Source organism: Rhinoraja longicauda, chromosome 1, assembly GCF_053455715.1.
Source record: "Rhinoraja longicauda isolate Sanriku21f chromosome 1, sRhiLon1.1, whole genome shotgun sequence".
NCBI classification, from domain to species: Eukaryota; Metazoa; Chordata; class Chondrichthyes; order Rajiformes; family Arhynchobatidae; genus Rhinoraja; species Rhinoraja longicauda.
In genome coordinates, this window is record NC_135953.1 from 40,038,329 (window position 1) to 40,054,449 (window position 16,121).

General features: G+C 41.7%; 1 protein-coding gene across 1 annotated transcript in view; it reads right to left on the reverse strand.

The window, feature by feature from the left end:
• Nucleotides 1–16,121, reverse strand: part of npr2 (natriuretic peptide receptor 2) — a 161,937-nt gene that overhangs the window by 21,615 nt on the left and 124,201 nt on the right. The window contains exons 18-19 of the mRNA XM_078396012.1: nucleotides 10,142–10,265; nucleotides 4,839–4,907 (exon numbers count right to left, since the gene is read on the reverse strand). Of these exons, the coding sequence (XP_078252138.1) occupies nucleotides 4,839–4,907; nucleotides 10,142–10,265 (193 nt within the window). The remainder of the gene's footprint in view (nucleotides 1–4,838; nucleotides 4,908–10,141; nucleotides 10,266–16,121) is intronic.

Genomic DNA, 16,121 nt, shown 5'->3' on the forward strand with positions numbered 1-16,121 from the left:
GCATCACATTTTTTTTACTAGCTGGAGGCTCCACAATGATAGGTGATTGTTAATTTTACAATAATTAGCAAAATAACTAGAAAGAGATGGTGGGGATTATGGAGGAAGTTTATTGTAATCAAGAATGTTTTGTTCAAAGAAGTAGTAGAAACAGATTGAACAACACATTCATGGATAAATACCTAAAAAATACGCTTAGGACTATTATGCAAGAGTCATGTTGAGACTAATTGATTATTCCTTCAAAAAAGATTGGAAAAGGGGACAATGGGCTGACTATCCTCCTCTGTTTACAGGAGTCGTTGCCTTAAAAAGTCAGCCAGCATCATCATAGACCCACATCACCCTGGCCACACACTCATTTCACTCCTAACGGGAAGAAGATTATAGGAGCCTGAAAACTATTTTGTGCAGGTTCAGAAACAGCTTCTTCCCCAGAGCCATCAGGCTATTAAACACTCCAACCTCCAAATAAGCTCTGAACTACATAGACTTGGGGACATTGGCTTTGTCTTCTTGCACTATTATTGTTTGTGTGTTTTTATGCGTGTGTGTTTGTGTCTGTGTGTGTATATATGTGTGTATATATATGTGTGTATGTACCTGTGCGTGTGTATGCTTGTGTGTATAAATATATATATATATATATATATATACACACACACTGACTTTTTTCTTGTTTATTTCATTTACAGAGTACTATGTTTACATATTCTGCTGTGCCGCTGCAAGTAAGAATTCCATTGTTCTATCTGGGACATATGACAATAAAATACTCTTGACTCTTGTTTGATTCTGTTTAACCAGATAACAAGGTGATTTAGCACATATGCTTTTATGTCTATGGAGCAGGTCGATTCATGTTTGGCTGATTATCACCACCCTAATAAGGTCATAAGTTATAGGATATATAAAAGTGCACCTGATGTGCATAGATTCTTGTGGAGGCTCTTTGGGAGAAGCAGGTTATACCAAGAGTTTAGCATAGAGCAGGGGGAATTTTCATTCCCAAGGAGAAAGAGTCTTCAGAGTTTAGGCCTATATGTCTCCTAAATGTAGAAGGCAAGATTTTCTTTAGCATAGTGGCACAGAGGCTGGCAAGTTATTTAGAAAGGAACAGGTTAATACCATAGATACCATAGTGCAGAAAGCAGGAATCCCAGGTTTTGCAGGTTGCACAGAACACATTATTGCAATATGGCACCAGATTCAGACAGCCTAGCTCGAGAGAAGAGATTTGCATGTAGTGTTTATGGACATGGTAAATGCGTTTGGATCTGTGCCACATAGTCTTATTTGGAGTGCTTTGATTTCTTTAGAGTTCCAGGATGGATAGTAAATTCAGTGAAAGCATTTTTCCAAGATGTCCGAATGTGTTTTAGTACAGTAGACTTTACGACAGCATGGCAGAGACTAGAGATGGGCATTATGGCAGGGTGTACTATTTCCCCATTAGCTTTTACAATGGCAATGGAGTTGATGATTAGAGCATCATGGTGGATCGTCGGCGGGGAGAGATGGCAGGACGGACTGCGCCTCCGTCCAATCAGGGCCTATATGGATGATATGACCTTGGTGACCACAACATTTGCTTGTACAAGAAGGTTATTAGAGAAGATAAATGATAATTTTAATGGGCTAGATTGAAGATTAAGCCTAGTAGGTCACGGAGTATATCTTTGGCAAGAGGAAAGGTAGTAGAGAAAAGGTTTTATGCAGATGAAGAAATTCCGTCTATAATGGAGAAACCAGTTAAAAGTTTGGGTAGGTGGTATATTACAGGAAGTTGGATGACACTGAGCAGGTTGCCTCGACGAAGATGCGATTTTTTCCCGTATCGTATCTCCGTCCGCACTGCGGCCTAACATCGAGTAGATGGCGGCCTTTGCTGGAGACCGACTTTTGAGAGCTACACCGTGGAGTGACTGTGGATTTACCATCGCGGAGCCCATGATCCCTTTGCCAGGGATCGACCTCGGAGCTCGAATCGTGGGTGCTTGCAGACTTAACATCACGGAATTCGCGGTCTCTGGTCAGAGACTGACTTTGGGAACCCCAAGTAGCAGGAGCTTCGACCGCTCCGACGCGGGAGTTTCGATCGCTCTGACGTGGGAGTTTCGATCGCCCTGAAGTGGGAGCTTTGATCGCCGGCTGTGGGAGGTTCGATCGCCCTGACCACGGGAGAATAAAGAGGAAGAAGGTTGCACTTTTTTGCCTTCCATTATAGTGAGGAATGTGGGGAATCCACTGTGGTGGATGTTTATGTTAACTTTGATGTAGTTGTGTGTCTTGTTGCTTTTTTTTTCATATGGTTGTATGGTAATTCGCATATCACTGTACCTTAATTGGTACATGTGACAATAAAAGACCTTTGATGCATTTGACCTTTGAACTTAGAAAAGATGTTAAGCAGCTCAGGTTAAGCAGGGACAGTGGATGAACTTGGAAAGTGTACAAAAGAGGAGGGGGGAGGAGGGGGGAGGAGGGGGGTTGTTCTGGGATGCCAGAACCTGTTGAGCCGACAACCGAGGTGTCGTGGGCCTAACTCAATGAAATACCAGTGAAGGGAGGTGCCCACTTGATAACCCCAATGATATACTTGCATCTACAGGATTTGTTTTTTTTAAGAGCTAGTTAATATGTTGGTAGCTGTTTTTTTGCATACGGGGTTTTTTTTATTGTATGTTGGTATATTTAGTTAGATAGATAATACTTTAGATTTGGGCTTGGTTTTGTTAGTTGAGTGCTTTTGCTGGAGTTACAGCGCAAGTACTTTGTGTTTTAATTGTAATTTAGGAGAAGAATTAGGCCATTCGGCCCATCAAGTCTCTCCGCCATTCAATCGTGGTCGATCTATCTTTCCCTCTCAACTCTATTCTCCCATCCTCTCCCCATACCCCCTGACACCCTTACTAATCAAGAATTTGTCAATCTCCACCTACTTGGATATTTTTAAGGCGGAGATATCTAAATTCAGTGCTGATCAATTCACTTAATTATTTTAGTAGACTTATTTTTGGCATTTTGCTATTTTTTGGCATTTAGTGACTGAATGTTGAGGTTGTTTCAATTGAGAAGAAAATTAAGGTTTAGCTACGTTACATGGTATTTTGCCAAATACAATATTTTTTAACAGCTGGCGTACATCAACAAATTTAATTTATAAGAAACAAATTATTATATGAGCAAAAATAAATCTTTAAGCATTTACTAGCACACACATAAACAGCAAACCTCTTCCAATATTTTTGATTGCATAAACAGCCTGGATAAAGCAGTCACTGGAGGAGAGCCGGTGTTGGCTTGTAGTAACTCAGCGGGACAGGCAGCATCTCTGGAGAGAAGGAATGGGTGACGTGTCAGGTCGAGACCCTTCTTCAGATGTCTCGACACGAAACATCACCCATCCTTCTCTTCAGAGATGCTGCCAGTCCCGCTGAGTTACTCCAGCATTTTGTGTCTAACTTCGATTTAAACCAGCATCTGCAGTTCTTTCCTACATTTTTGGCTTTTAGTGATGTTTTCTGCAGGGATCTCTGTGGCGTGGACCCTCCCTTTTGACATGTCAATATAAAGGGGTTCAATGGGGCCTAGCACCTTGTCAAAATCATGCCTCCAAGTATAACGACTAGCCAATGAATAAATGTAACCAAAAACAGAAAGCCAAGCGTATGGAGGATACAGATTCCTGGAATAACTCAGCGGGTCAGGCAGCATCCCTGGAGCATCCCTGGAGAACATAGATAGGTGATGTTTCGGGTCAGAACCCTTCTTCAGACTGATCGTTGGGGTGGAGGTGGGTGAGAAAGCTGAGAGTAGAGGCACTCTCCCCTCCCCCACATTCTCCATTCTTCCTCCCCTTTTCCCTTTGCCTCATCTGGACTCAAACCTATTTGTCCCCTCTCCATACATTCCTTCCTCTGAGTTCACAATTTGCAACTCTTCAGTCCTTCTGTTGCAATCTCTGGTTTTTGTGTCAATCATCTGCATATCAAAAACACCCTCGCCTGTGTCAACCTATTTCCTGCCACGCTTTGTCCTGTCATGCCCCCCCCCCCCCCCCCCTCCCAGCTTTCATTTCCCTTCTCCCCTGCAATCAGTCTGAAGAGAGGTCCCGACCTGAAACATCACCTATCCATTTTCTCCAGAGATGCCGCCTGACCTGCTGAGATACTCCAAAAGTAAGGAGGCTTATTTTTTCAATAATATTCTAAATATTTAACAGCATTGAAATGAAGTTTGAAACACAGGCATAAAACAATTGAAGCAACTGTATAATTTTCAGGATTTTCTTATGATGATATCCATCAGTTTCAAGGACATATGAGGGAACTACAATCCACCATACAAAAAGCTATTTATTCACAAAATGCTGGAGTAACTCAGCCGGTCAGGCAGCATCTCAGGAGAGAAGGAATGAGTAATTCCTTCTCTCCTGAGATGCTGCCTGACCTGCTGAGTTACTCCAGCATTTTGTGAATAAATACCTTCGATTTGTACCAGCATCTGCAGTTATTTTCTTATACAAAAAGCTATATTGTAGGACAAAAAAATGTGCTTAGCAGCAATTATGGCTTAGTGCCCCAACTTACAGGTTACACTACATTTTCAAGGTATCATAGAGCAAAACCAACTAATGTACATCTATTTATAGCAGGGAAGGTTCAAAGAAGTGCAGATGGTTAAAGCATGAAGCACCAGAAATAAAGTTAAGATTTCCATGTTAAACTATGAAAGTTCAAAAATCAGAAAATTCAGTTGCCTTTTCACTGTCATATAATCTGCAAAGTCTTGCTCAGAATTTAATTAAAAGATTTTTGATAATGTATTTCACATACCTTATATACATCAAAGTTGTCAATTATAGCATCAAAACAAGTATAGAGGTCATTCAGTAAGGTCACAACCTGAAAGAAGAAGAACACTTCCATAGATATTTTTGCTAAACAATTCAGCACCAAATAAAAAAATTGAATTACTCCAGCATTTTGCGTCTAAAAAGCGGATAAGTTTGTTGAAAGTAATAGAAATTGCCCTTTGTTAATGCTGAATAATATATGGCAGCTGTGCATTGCATTCCCTTTTAAACTTCAGTTCAAATTAAGTCGATGGAGCCAAAGCTGCTGCTGTTACTATGGAAGGGTATAGAACCCAACCAACACATATGGATTCTGTAATAATCTGTGGCACTAATAAACTTTAAAAAACATTACTCATTCAGGCAGTTTCTTTTCAATTAGGTTTTGAACTTATTTATACTGCTGTTTAAACCTGGAAACATTGGGAAACGCACTTGCCATAATTCTTCTGAAATGGTTTTATTTAAATTCAATTTCCAGGAACTAATCCATCAGGATAATAATTTAAAGACTTAATTTGCTATGAACTTCCAGACAAGTACAAAATTCATGCTGTAAATTGAAAAGTGACAGAAATGATACAATCGGGGTAGCAGAAAATCATTATCAGGAAAGAGGGAGCTCTGGCAATGTATTTCATGTGCACTAAGCATTGGCAATGTACACTGGCTGGCCACCAAGCCACATCTCAGAACTTGACCAAGTTAAGTTTCCATTGTCAGCTAGGTGAGATTGGTCTGAAGAAGGGTCCTGACTTGAAAGGACATCGGTCCATTCCCCCCAAGATGTTGCCTGGCATTGTAAGGCAGCAACTGAGATCATTACAGATAAAACAGGCCATTAACCTGTTTTAATTCAACCATTTTACACAATTACTTCATTCCCTCAATGTTGCTCTTTGGGAATGGGATTTACGACAAAGTCAGCATTTAAAGCCCATCCCATTGCTCTCTCCTGGTGATGGGCAATCTTTAGCAACCTCTGCAGTCTCTACGGTGAAATATTACAATATTATTACGTAGAAAATCCCAGCGTTCTGGTTCAGTGTGGTGACCGATCAGTGATGTTTTTCCATTGTGGGTGTGGAACTTTCAGATGGTCGTGTTGCATCTTGCCTACCGGAGGGTAGATGAACAGGTGACGACGTTCAAGGCAAAGGCTGTTTAGCGAATGCAACCCCAACTGCCCTGCTCAGGGTGAAGCCACGGGCCCTGTGGCACCAGCTTGACTCCCTGCAGGAGCCACAGAGGTTATTTGACATAACAGGTTGTCATATTAGGAGGTGATGAAGAAGAATATTGTTGATTTGTTGCAGTACATGTTAGGTGGTTCACAATGGAACTTGCAGCTATTTAGATGGTAGGATTATGTATTCGAGGAACTGGATAACATGTTTTTCAAGGAGGTTGCTGTGACCTGGATGTTATTGATCTTCCTGAGTGCTGCTGGAAAATATTCCATTGAAATCTGGACTTGTGCCCTGTAGATGGTGGAAGGTCTCTGGGGTGTCAGGTATCTAGTTACTCCTTGTAAATGCTCTGAACTATCCATTGTATTCTTGTAGCCAGTTCAGATATTGCCGGAGTAACACAGAGGGTCAGGCAGCACACCTACAGAACATGGATTGGTGACTTTTTGGGTCAGGATCGTTCTTTAGACAATGTTTCAGGTCAGGAGCCTTCTACAGACCCAAAGGATGTAGTTAGATAAGATTGGACCTCACCCCCAAACCATTTTCCATGACTCCAACCTTCAGAGCTCTTCAACCTTCAACCCTTACAGTCCAGGACCAAGGGGATCCAACCCTCGGTAGTCAAGCTGTAGTCAAGCAGATGACACTTGCATTTGTGTACGTTCAAAGTCCGAGCACCAATGCATCGTCAATTCATTTATCAGAGTTTACAAGTGGATGGGTCTTAACACAACATCTTCAAGCCCAAGATCCCCAAACAGCCTATCTCTGTTGCACTCCACTACCCTCCATCAATTAGGATGCTAGGAAGATGGTGAGGGTGGCCCTAGACCCTGGAGCTTCATTCTTACTGGCAGGTTACTCCTGTAACCATGTGTTAGGAAGGAACATTAAGTAACCCTCACTTTCTCCCTCTCTCCATCCCTCCCTTCCCAGTTCTCCAACCAGTCTGACTGTCTCTGACTACATTCTATTTCTGTTTGCTTTGTTGTTACCTTCTCCCAGCTAATAATGACCTATTCTACATTTTCCTGATCACCATCCCCTTTGTTCTGATTTCACACCTTACACTTTCTTATCTCTGCATCTCCCTCTCCCATGACATCAGTCTGAACAAGGGTCTCGACCCAAAACATCACCCATTCCTTCTTTCCAGAGGTGCTGCCTATCCCGCTGAGTTACTTCAGCATTTTGTGTCTAACTCCTGTGACCATGTTTCTGGGCACAGTAGATCCTTATCTGGCATGTCCATGTACTGCGTTTACTATTTATGTAGGACGTGGGGTCAGGAACATCGCTGCAGTTGGGAGATCACAATATTGTTAATTTATTTGATTGGTCCAGTAGCTTGTATGTTGCAGCATTGATAGACATTGTTTTTGCTGGGAAGTGCACTAATTCCCATATCTCAGGAGGCACCTCTTGGCCATGGCAAACACCCAAAATGAAATTCATCACTGCACATTATGTACCAGCAAAACTTCTGGCTGAGAAGAAATTATCTGAGTTTCAAGATCTCTGAGCTGGCACAAAATTCACGGTCCTTCCAGCAGTCCATGATCGCCGTGCTCAAATATGCTTCTGAGACTTGGACAGCCTTTCTCTGACATCTCAAGCCATTGGAAAGGTACTACCAATATCATATATGTAAAGTCCTCCAAATGCACTGCAAAGATAAGAGAACCAGCCTCTCTGTGAACGCAACATCCCCAGCATTGAGGACCTAGTTACTATCAGCTACTGTCATATGCTCAAGTCCCAAAACAGATCATCTGAGCTGTTGCACAATGAAAATTACCAGGTGGACACAGGATAAGATACGAGCAAATGCCCAAAGCTTCCGCAGCATCCCCACTGGACAAAGTGGGGGAAAATGACTGAGATGGATTTGAAAACCTTCAGACCATGGATTGAGAGAGCAGAGAGTACCTGTGTGGAGAACACCACTTCCAAAACTTCCCACCAACTATCTCCTTCCCCATCTTAGGAAGGGACCTTGTGTTGGGAAATGAACCTGGCCTATTGACTGGTGTCTCAGTGGAAGAGCATATTGAGGATAGTGATCACAACTCCATAAGTTTTAAGATTGGTTTGAAGAGGGATAAAGCTGGACCTTGCAGGAAGGGACTAATTGGAGTAAGGCAAATTACGCTAATATCAGGCAGGAGCTCAGGAGAGTACATTGGGAGCAGATGTTATGGGGCAAGTCCACATCTGACATGGGGGAGTCATTTAAAAGCCAGCTAATTAGAGTTCAGGACTGGCATGTGGAGGAGTCCAACCTCTCCTTATTGCTAAAATCCTCCGATGCAGGCAGCATTCTGATAAGCCCCTTCTGTACCTTCTCCAGAGTCTCCGCATCTTTCCTGTAATGGGGCCAACAGAACTGTACACAATACCCCAAATGTGGTCTAACCAAAGTCCTATAAAACTGCAACATGACTTTCTGACTCTTATAATCAACAGCCTGACCAAAGAAGGCAAGCATACCATATGCCTTCTTTACAATTCTATCTCCTAGTGTTGCCACACACAGGTAGCAATGGATTTGGACTCCAAGATCCCTCCGCAAAATCAATGTTATTAGTGGTCTTGCATTAACTGTATACTTTCCCCTTACATTTAACCTCCGCGATCACACGTGTTCAAATTAAATTCCATCTGCCATTTCTCTGCCCACTTCTGTAGATGATCTATATCTTACCATATATTTGATGGCTATATAATCTAACTGAAAATCTACCAACAGGTAAAAGGAATGACTATTTCTTGAAAATGCTTGACAATATTTAAATCAGTTTGATTTGTTGGTGGAGGAACAATATATTCTTACTTTCCTTCTTTTATTTCCTGGCTCTGATAATGAATAAGCATATTCTTATCACGGCCTCATCACAGATGACGATGACAGGGAGTACAGAGAACTGACCCAGGACTTTGTGGACTGGTGCCAGCGGAACCACCTCCAGATCAACGCGGGGAAAACCAGGGAGATGGTGGTGGACTTCCGCAGGCACAGCCACGTCCCCTCGACACCGGTGAACATCCAGGGAATGGATATTGAGAGAGTGGACTCTTATAAGTACCTGGGTGTGTTTACCTGAACAATAAACTAGACTGGACTGATAATAGTAATGCACTGTATAAGAAAGGCCAGAGCAGACTGTACCTGCTGAGGTGACTCGGGTCCTTTGGAATGCAGGGGGCATTCCTGAGCAGCTTCTTCGACACTGTGGTGGCATCAGCTATTTTCTATGGAGTGGTCTGCTGGAGCAGCAGCATCTCAACTGCTGACAGGAAGAGACTTGATAAACTGATCAAGAAGGCCAGCTCTGTCCTGGGATGCCCCCTTGACTCAGTGCAGGCGGTGGGAGAGAGGTGGATGATGGCAAAGCTATCATCACTGCTGGACGACTCCTCCCACCCCATGCAGGACACTGTCACTGCGCTGAGCAGCTCCTTCAGTGACAGACTTCTTCACCCCAAGTGTGTGAAGGAGAGATATCGAAGATCCTTCCTTCCTGCTGCCGTCCGACTGCACAATCAGCACTGCTCCCAGCAGACCAGTAAATAAAGATAATTACCCCTATTTAAATTTTTTAATGAATGCTTATTTATTTTTGCTATCCACTTTGCTGCTGTAACCCAGCAAATTTCCCCGTTGTGGAACGAATAAAGTACTTATTATTATATCTGCCTGAAATCTTCAAAAGGTTTAGTGCTAGTACTAAGCATGGCCAAAAAATGTAAATTACTATTTTTAATATGTATCAAATTTCATCAACTAAACTATGGCAGGTCTTCATAACCTACATTATTGGTTATAAGGCACTTTGGAGGTCTCTAACGTTATGAATTTCACAACATAAATGTAAAGCATTTTTTCAGTCACGAAGATGACCTGTGCTTGTCACAAGTACAATTAACAAATATCTGATATTTGCTCTAAAAAGTGTAAAATAACTCTGCTGCCAGTGAGACTGTGATTCAATTTGACTTTTTTAATCTTGCAAAAGGCTGTAACCCTTCACAAAAATCGGATTGTAATATTTCAGTAATACCAATACGCAGCAATGCTTCGATATACTACCTGCAATGGCGTGCTTTCTGCAGACATTGAAGTGAATCCAACAATATCACTGAAATAAATGGTGACACTGTCAAATGCCTCTGCCTGGACTGTTTCCCCCCATTTCAGTTGTTCTGCCACTGAACTGCAACAGAAAATAACAGAGTTTAATAACAAGTCATGTGTACCTCATCTCATAAAAACCTTTTTACTTAGAAACATGACATTATTAATGAATTAGGTGTTAGGGGTTAATTGTAATTAGACATGTCACGAGTAGGATATGACCTTAAATCATCATCTACATTAATATTTTTGCGAAACATGTACTTATTTTAATTCTTAGCCATTTTATGAACCAGGTAGTACATTTCCATGTCTTGTGTTGAAATGCATAATATGTACTTCAATGTTGCAAGAATAAGTTGGTTGAAATTTGAAGTGAACACATGATATTTATCATAATTTATCACCCCATTACATTCCTCAAAGTTAGGGAATGCTGCATTATCGTGGAAATGGGTTTGTAGATAGCATTCCACAAATTGGGTGTGTGGCACCCACATTTTAGACATCATGTGGTTGAGTGACCTCCTTCTGTGTTCCATCATTAAATGATTCTACTTTGCAATTTAACTATAGTAAATCTGTTACTACCATTGTTCTAAATCAGTGAACAATGTTATTGTAAATCTGTGGGTTGGATATCAACGTGTACCTAGATATTTTAAAAGAATTGTAGAGATACTGTTACATACAATTAAAATGTAATAACAGTAATGTTATGACATAAGACCAAGAAATACTGGACAGTTGGTGAAAAGGACAGCTTTCAGAATGGTCACACACAGGATTAGTTGGTGACCCTGAAATCAAAAGCATAGCTCATAAAGAAGCAGACAATACCAAAGTGGAAAAGACATTTGAAAAGGGGTGATGAGGAATGAGGTGGGAATGTTTTCGAACATTCTAAGTTACTCCAACTATTAGAAAGAAAAGCAAAAGCACAAAGTGCTGGAGGAACTCTGCACATCAGACAGGATCTGTGGAGACAAAGGGATAATTCACATTTTGGGTCTTTGTCTCCACAGATAATGCCTGACCCGTTGAGTTCCTCCAGCAGTTTGAGTTTTGCTCCAGATTCCAGGATCTGCAGTCTCTTGTGCCTCTAATAGAAAACAACCATCTGATCATTTTTAAATTCAAATGTTTAACGTTTTTAAAATTAAGAATGCATTTTATAATAAATACATATAAATCAACACAATTAAATCAAATAAAAAGGAAACCGAACAAAGACTGAAAAGGCAATTAACGTATTAACAATATCATTAGAGGCTTTCTTTCCCATTTACATCAATGGACCTGTTGGATTTTCACCACATTCACCTAGCAGAGACCTAGTGGGCAGACTTATCATATATATACAGCCGGAAACAGGCCTTTTCGGCCCTCCAAGTCCGTGCCGCCCAGCGATCCCCGCACATTAACACTATCCTACACCCACTAGGGACAATTTTTACATTTACCCAGCCAATTAACCTACATACCTGTACGTCTTTGGAGGTGCATACTTCAAGGTGCATACCCAGAAATCGAAGGAAGGGTGTATTCTCCTATTGAATAGCACATTGGATTGAATCAATGGACTGGCATTGCAGGATTACAGTCCATGACTGGTAGCCCTGACTTTCCACAAAGTGGGTGAATGGTAAAGAACAGATATTGAATTTGTCTTGTCTTTTGAGGAGCTCACATTTAGGGAGTGGTGTGCAGTTCTGATTGCCATATTTGTAAAACATCTAGAGGATTGCAGAGAATGCCGAAAAGTATTTTTTGGTTCAGAAGAGAACTTTGAGAAATGACCAAATAGAGGAATTAAAAGTTCAATAGAGTAGACATAGCGAAAGAGTTTCCACTTGAGAAAAAGCAACACCAAAAAGCAGAAGGAACATTTTTATCCATTGATCTGTGAACATTTGTTAACATGGGATAAAGCATGATGAAGAAAAAAATGACTAGATCAATTTAATTGGGAAGCTCGAAAAGATGGGAAGAAGACCAAGCAAAACATAAGTGACAGTGTGGACTGGTTTGATCAAATGGGATTTGTTGTTTGATAGTCCATGTAATTTGATGTAAACAAGTCACACTGTTAATAAACTATTCTATCGCTGGAGTCCCTCCAGTCAGAATAGGGCGAGGGTCCATAATTCACTGATCCTCCCTCTCAGTTGCTGGCACTGGCAAACTGGAAAATCCAAGCAGGAATATTCATGAAAACCTATTTAACAAACCTAGCTTCAAACTCAGGTTGTAGTTACATAAATCATGTTGAAGTTTATTGGCATGGATTTTGTGGTCAGCAGTGAATGAACAGCACTCACTGTTATTTACACTTGCAGCTGCCTGCAGACTTCTTGTGGGCTTTGGCGGGTCAATTTATGGAATCAAGAATCCAAGACAGTGTGGCTTTCTCTACAGGGGATCCGTGGCATGTGTTAGCATTGCAACCAACAGCATGTCTCCTTCACCAATCTAATTTAAGAATACATCCTGAGGTACAAAGACTCAAAATCCGAGGACTCGAAAGCCGTATCAGTGTATGTTTAGGTTTATTATTGTCACGTGTATTGAGGACAGTGTAAAGCTTTGTTTTGCATGCTGTCCAATCGGAACAGATAATACCATACATAACTAGCATCAAGTCAAGCTCGTGTCAAGAATATTTAATTGTCAAATGCACCAAAAACGGAACAATGACTTATTCAGTGCCAATGACTTACTCAGCAGCAGAGCAGGTCTGTGAACATGATACTCATGACCCAATAAACAAAAGAAAGTTCAATTAAAAAAACCAATACCAGTGCAAAACAGAAGCCTGAAGTCCTAGTGCAACCAAAAAAAGTTTGAAGTTGATACTTTTTTAAAATGTTCAAGAGCCTGTTGTTTGTTGGGAAGAAACTGTTCCCTTAAACTGGAGGTAACAGTATTTAGACTCCTACACCTTCTTCCCAATGGTCGGAGTGAAAATGAGAGTATGTCCAGGATGATGTGGGACCATGATGATGCTATAGATCCTTTTGCTGGAGAGGAGGTCAGTATCTGTGATGGACCACTTTTTGTAATCTCCTTCAATCCTGGGCTTTTGAATTGCTGAACCCCAGGCCATGATGCAACCAGTCAAAATGCTCTCTACCATACACCTGTAGAAGTTCAAGAGAATATTCATCAATATGCTAAATCTCCACAATCTGCTAAAGAGGTAGAGGTGCTAATGGGCTTTCTTTGGGATTGCATCAATGTGGTGAGCCCACGACAGATCTTTAGAGATATGCACATCCAGGAACCTGAAGTTGCTGACTCTCTCCACCACCGTCCCGTTGACAAAGACAAGAGCCTTCCTCTGCTAAAGTAAAAATTTGCTCCTTGCTCCCCTGTACAATGACAATAAAGATATATTGTATTGTATTGTATTGTATTACTGATGTTGAGAGCAAAGTTGTTGTTCTGGTACCATTCAATCAGATGATCAATCTCCCTCCTATACTGTGACTCATCATTACCTGTAATTAAGTACAATAGAGAACAATAGAGAACAAAGGGCAAGATACATGGTGCATAATATGGTTCTCAGAATTGTAGTGCAACAGTTCCACAGACAAAGTCAATGTCCACAATGGGGAGAAGTAAAGGAAAAAAGACTGCAGATGCTGGTTTAAATCAAACGCAGACACAAGATGTTGGAGTAACTCTGCGGATCAGGCAGCATCTCGGGAGAGAAGGAATGGGTGATGTTTCAGGTCGAGATCCTTCTTCAGACTGAAGAAGGGTCTCGACCCGAAACGTCACCCATTCCTTCTCCCCTGAGATGCTACCTGACCCACTGAGTTGCTCCAACATCTTGTGTTTACCGGGGGAGAAGTAAATCTTGATAACAGAGGGAAAGAAGCTGTTCCTGAATCTGGTGGTGTGTTTTAAAGCTTCTATAACATTTGCTCGTCAGGAGCAGGGAGAAGGAGGAATGACTAGGGTAGCACAAGTCTTTGATTATGTTGGCTGGTTTGTCACAGCAGTGTGGTGTAGATGGAGTCAATGGTGGGGAGTCTGGTCTGTGTGATGGACTGGGCTGCATCTACAACTCTGTAATTTCTCGCGGTCTTGGGCAGTGCTGTTTCCAAACCAAGCTGTGATGAAATCCAACAGTATGCTTTCTATGCTGCATCTGCAGAAGTTTGTAAGAGTCATTGGAGATATGCCGAATTTCCTCTGTCTCCTAAGGAAGTAGAGGCATTGGTGTGTGTAAGACGGGGAAAACAGGCACACGGTTGATTACTTAAACTTTGATGGAATGTGGTCTAACCTATTTCATACATTTAATCGAATGTTTCTTTGTGATTACATTTATTTTACATTGTGGCAAAGCAGCACCATGATGATCTCTGATGGAGATAAGGCAAGGAGTTTGAAAATGGAGAATCAACACTGCTGGTTTCACTGCTTCCATAAGGTCACAGATCATAATGAAAAGGGGTAGAATGAGGCCATTTGGCCCATTAAGTCTATTCCGCCGTTCAATCATGGCTGAACTGTCTCTCCCTCCTAACCCAATTCTCCTGCCTTCTCCCCATAATCTCTGACACCTGTACTAATCAAGAATCTATCTATCTCTGCCTTACATAAAATATCCACTGACGGCCTCCACAGCCTTCTGTGGCAAAGAATTCCATTGATTCACCATTCTGTGACCAAAGAAATTTCTCCTCATCTCCTTCCTAAAAGAACGTCCTTTAATTCTTGAGGCTATAACCTCTAGTCCTAGACTTTCCCACTAATGGAAACATCATCTCCATATACACTCTATCCAAGCCTTTCACTATTCTGTGTGTTTCAATGAGGTCCCCTCTCATTCTTCTAAACTTCAGTGAGTACAGGCCCAGTGCCGACAAACTCTCATCATAGGTTAACCTAATCATTTTTGGGATCATTGTTGTAAACCTCCTCTGGACCCCCTCCAGAGCCAACACATCCTTCCTCAGATATGGTGCTCAAAATAGCTAACAATATTCCAAATGTGACCTTATAGAGCCTAAGCATTACATCCCTGTTTTTGTATAGAAGCCCTCTTTGAAATAAATGCTAGCATTGAGTTTGCTTTCAGATGAGTTAATAGACAATAGACAATAGGTGCAGGAGTAGGCCATTCAGCCCTTCGAGCCAGCACCGCCATTCAATGCGATCATGGCTGATCACTCTCAATCAGTACCCCGTTCCTGCCTTCTCCCCATACCCCCTCACTCCGCTATCGTTAAGAGCTCTATCCAGCTCTCTCTTGAAAGCATCCAACGAACTGGCCTCCACTGCCTTCTGAGGCAGAGAATTCCACACCTTCACCACCCTCTGACTGAAAAAGTTCTTCCTCATCTCCGTTCTAAATGGCCTACCCCTTATTCTCAAACTGTGGCCCCTTGTTCTGGACTCCCCCAACATTGGGAACATGTTATCTGCCTCTAATGTGTCCAATCCCCTAATTATCTTATATGTTTCAATAAGATCCCCCCTCATCCTTCTAAATTCCAGTGTATACAAGCCCAATCGCTCCAGCCTTTCAACATACGACAGTCCCGCCATTCCGGGAATTAACCTAGTGAACCTACGCTGCACGCCCTCCATAGCAAGAATATCCTTCCTCAAATTTGGAGACCAAAACTGCACACAGTACTCCAGGTGCGGTCTCACCAGGGCCCGGTACAACTGTAGAAGGACCTCTTTGCTCCTATACTCAACTCCTCTTGTTACGAAGGCCAACATTCCATTGGCTTTCTTCACTGCCTGCTGAACCTGCATGCTTCCTTTCATTGACTGATGCACTAGGACACCCAGATCTCGTTGAACTCCCCCTCCTCCTAACTTGACACCATTCAGATAATAATCTGTCTTTCTATTCTTACTTCCAAAGTGAATAACCTCACACTTATCTACATTAAACTGCATCTGCCAT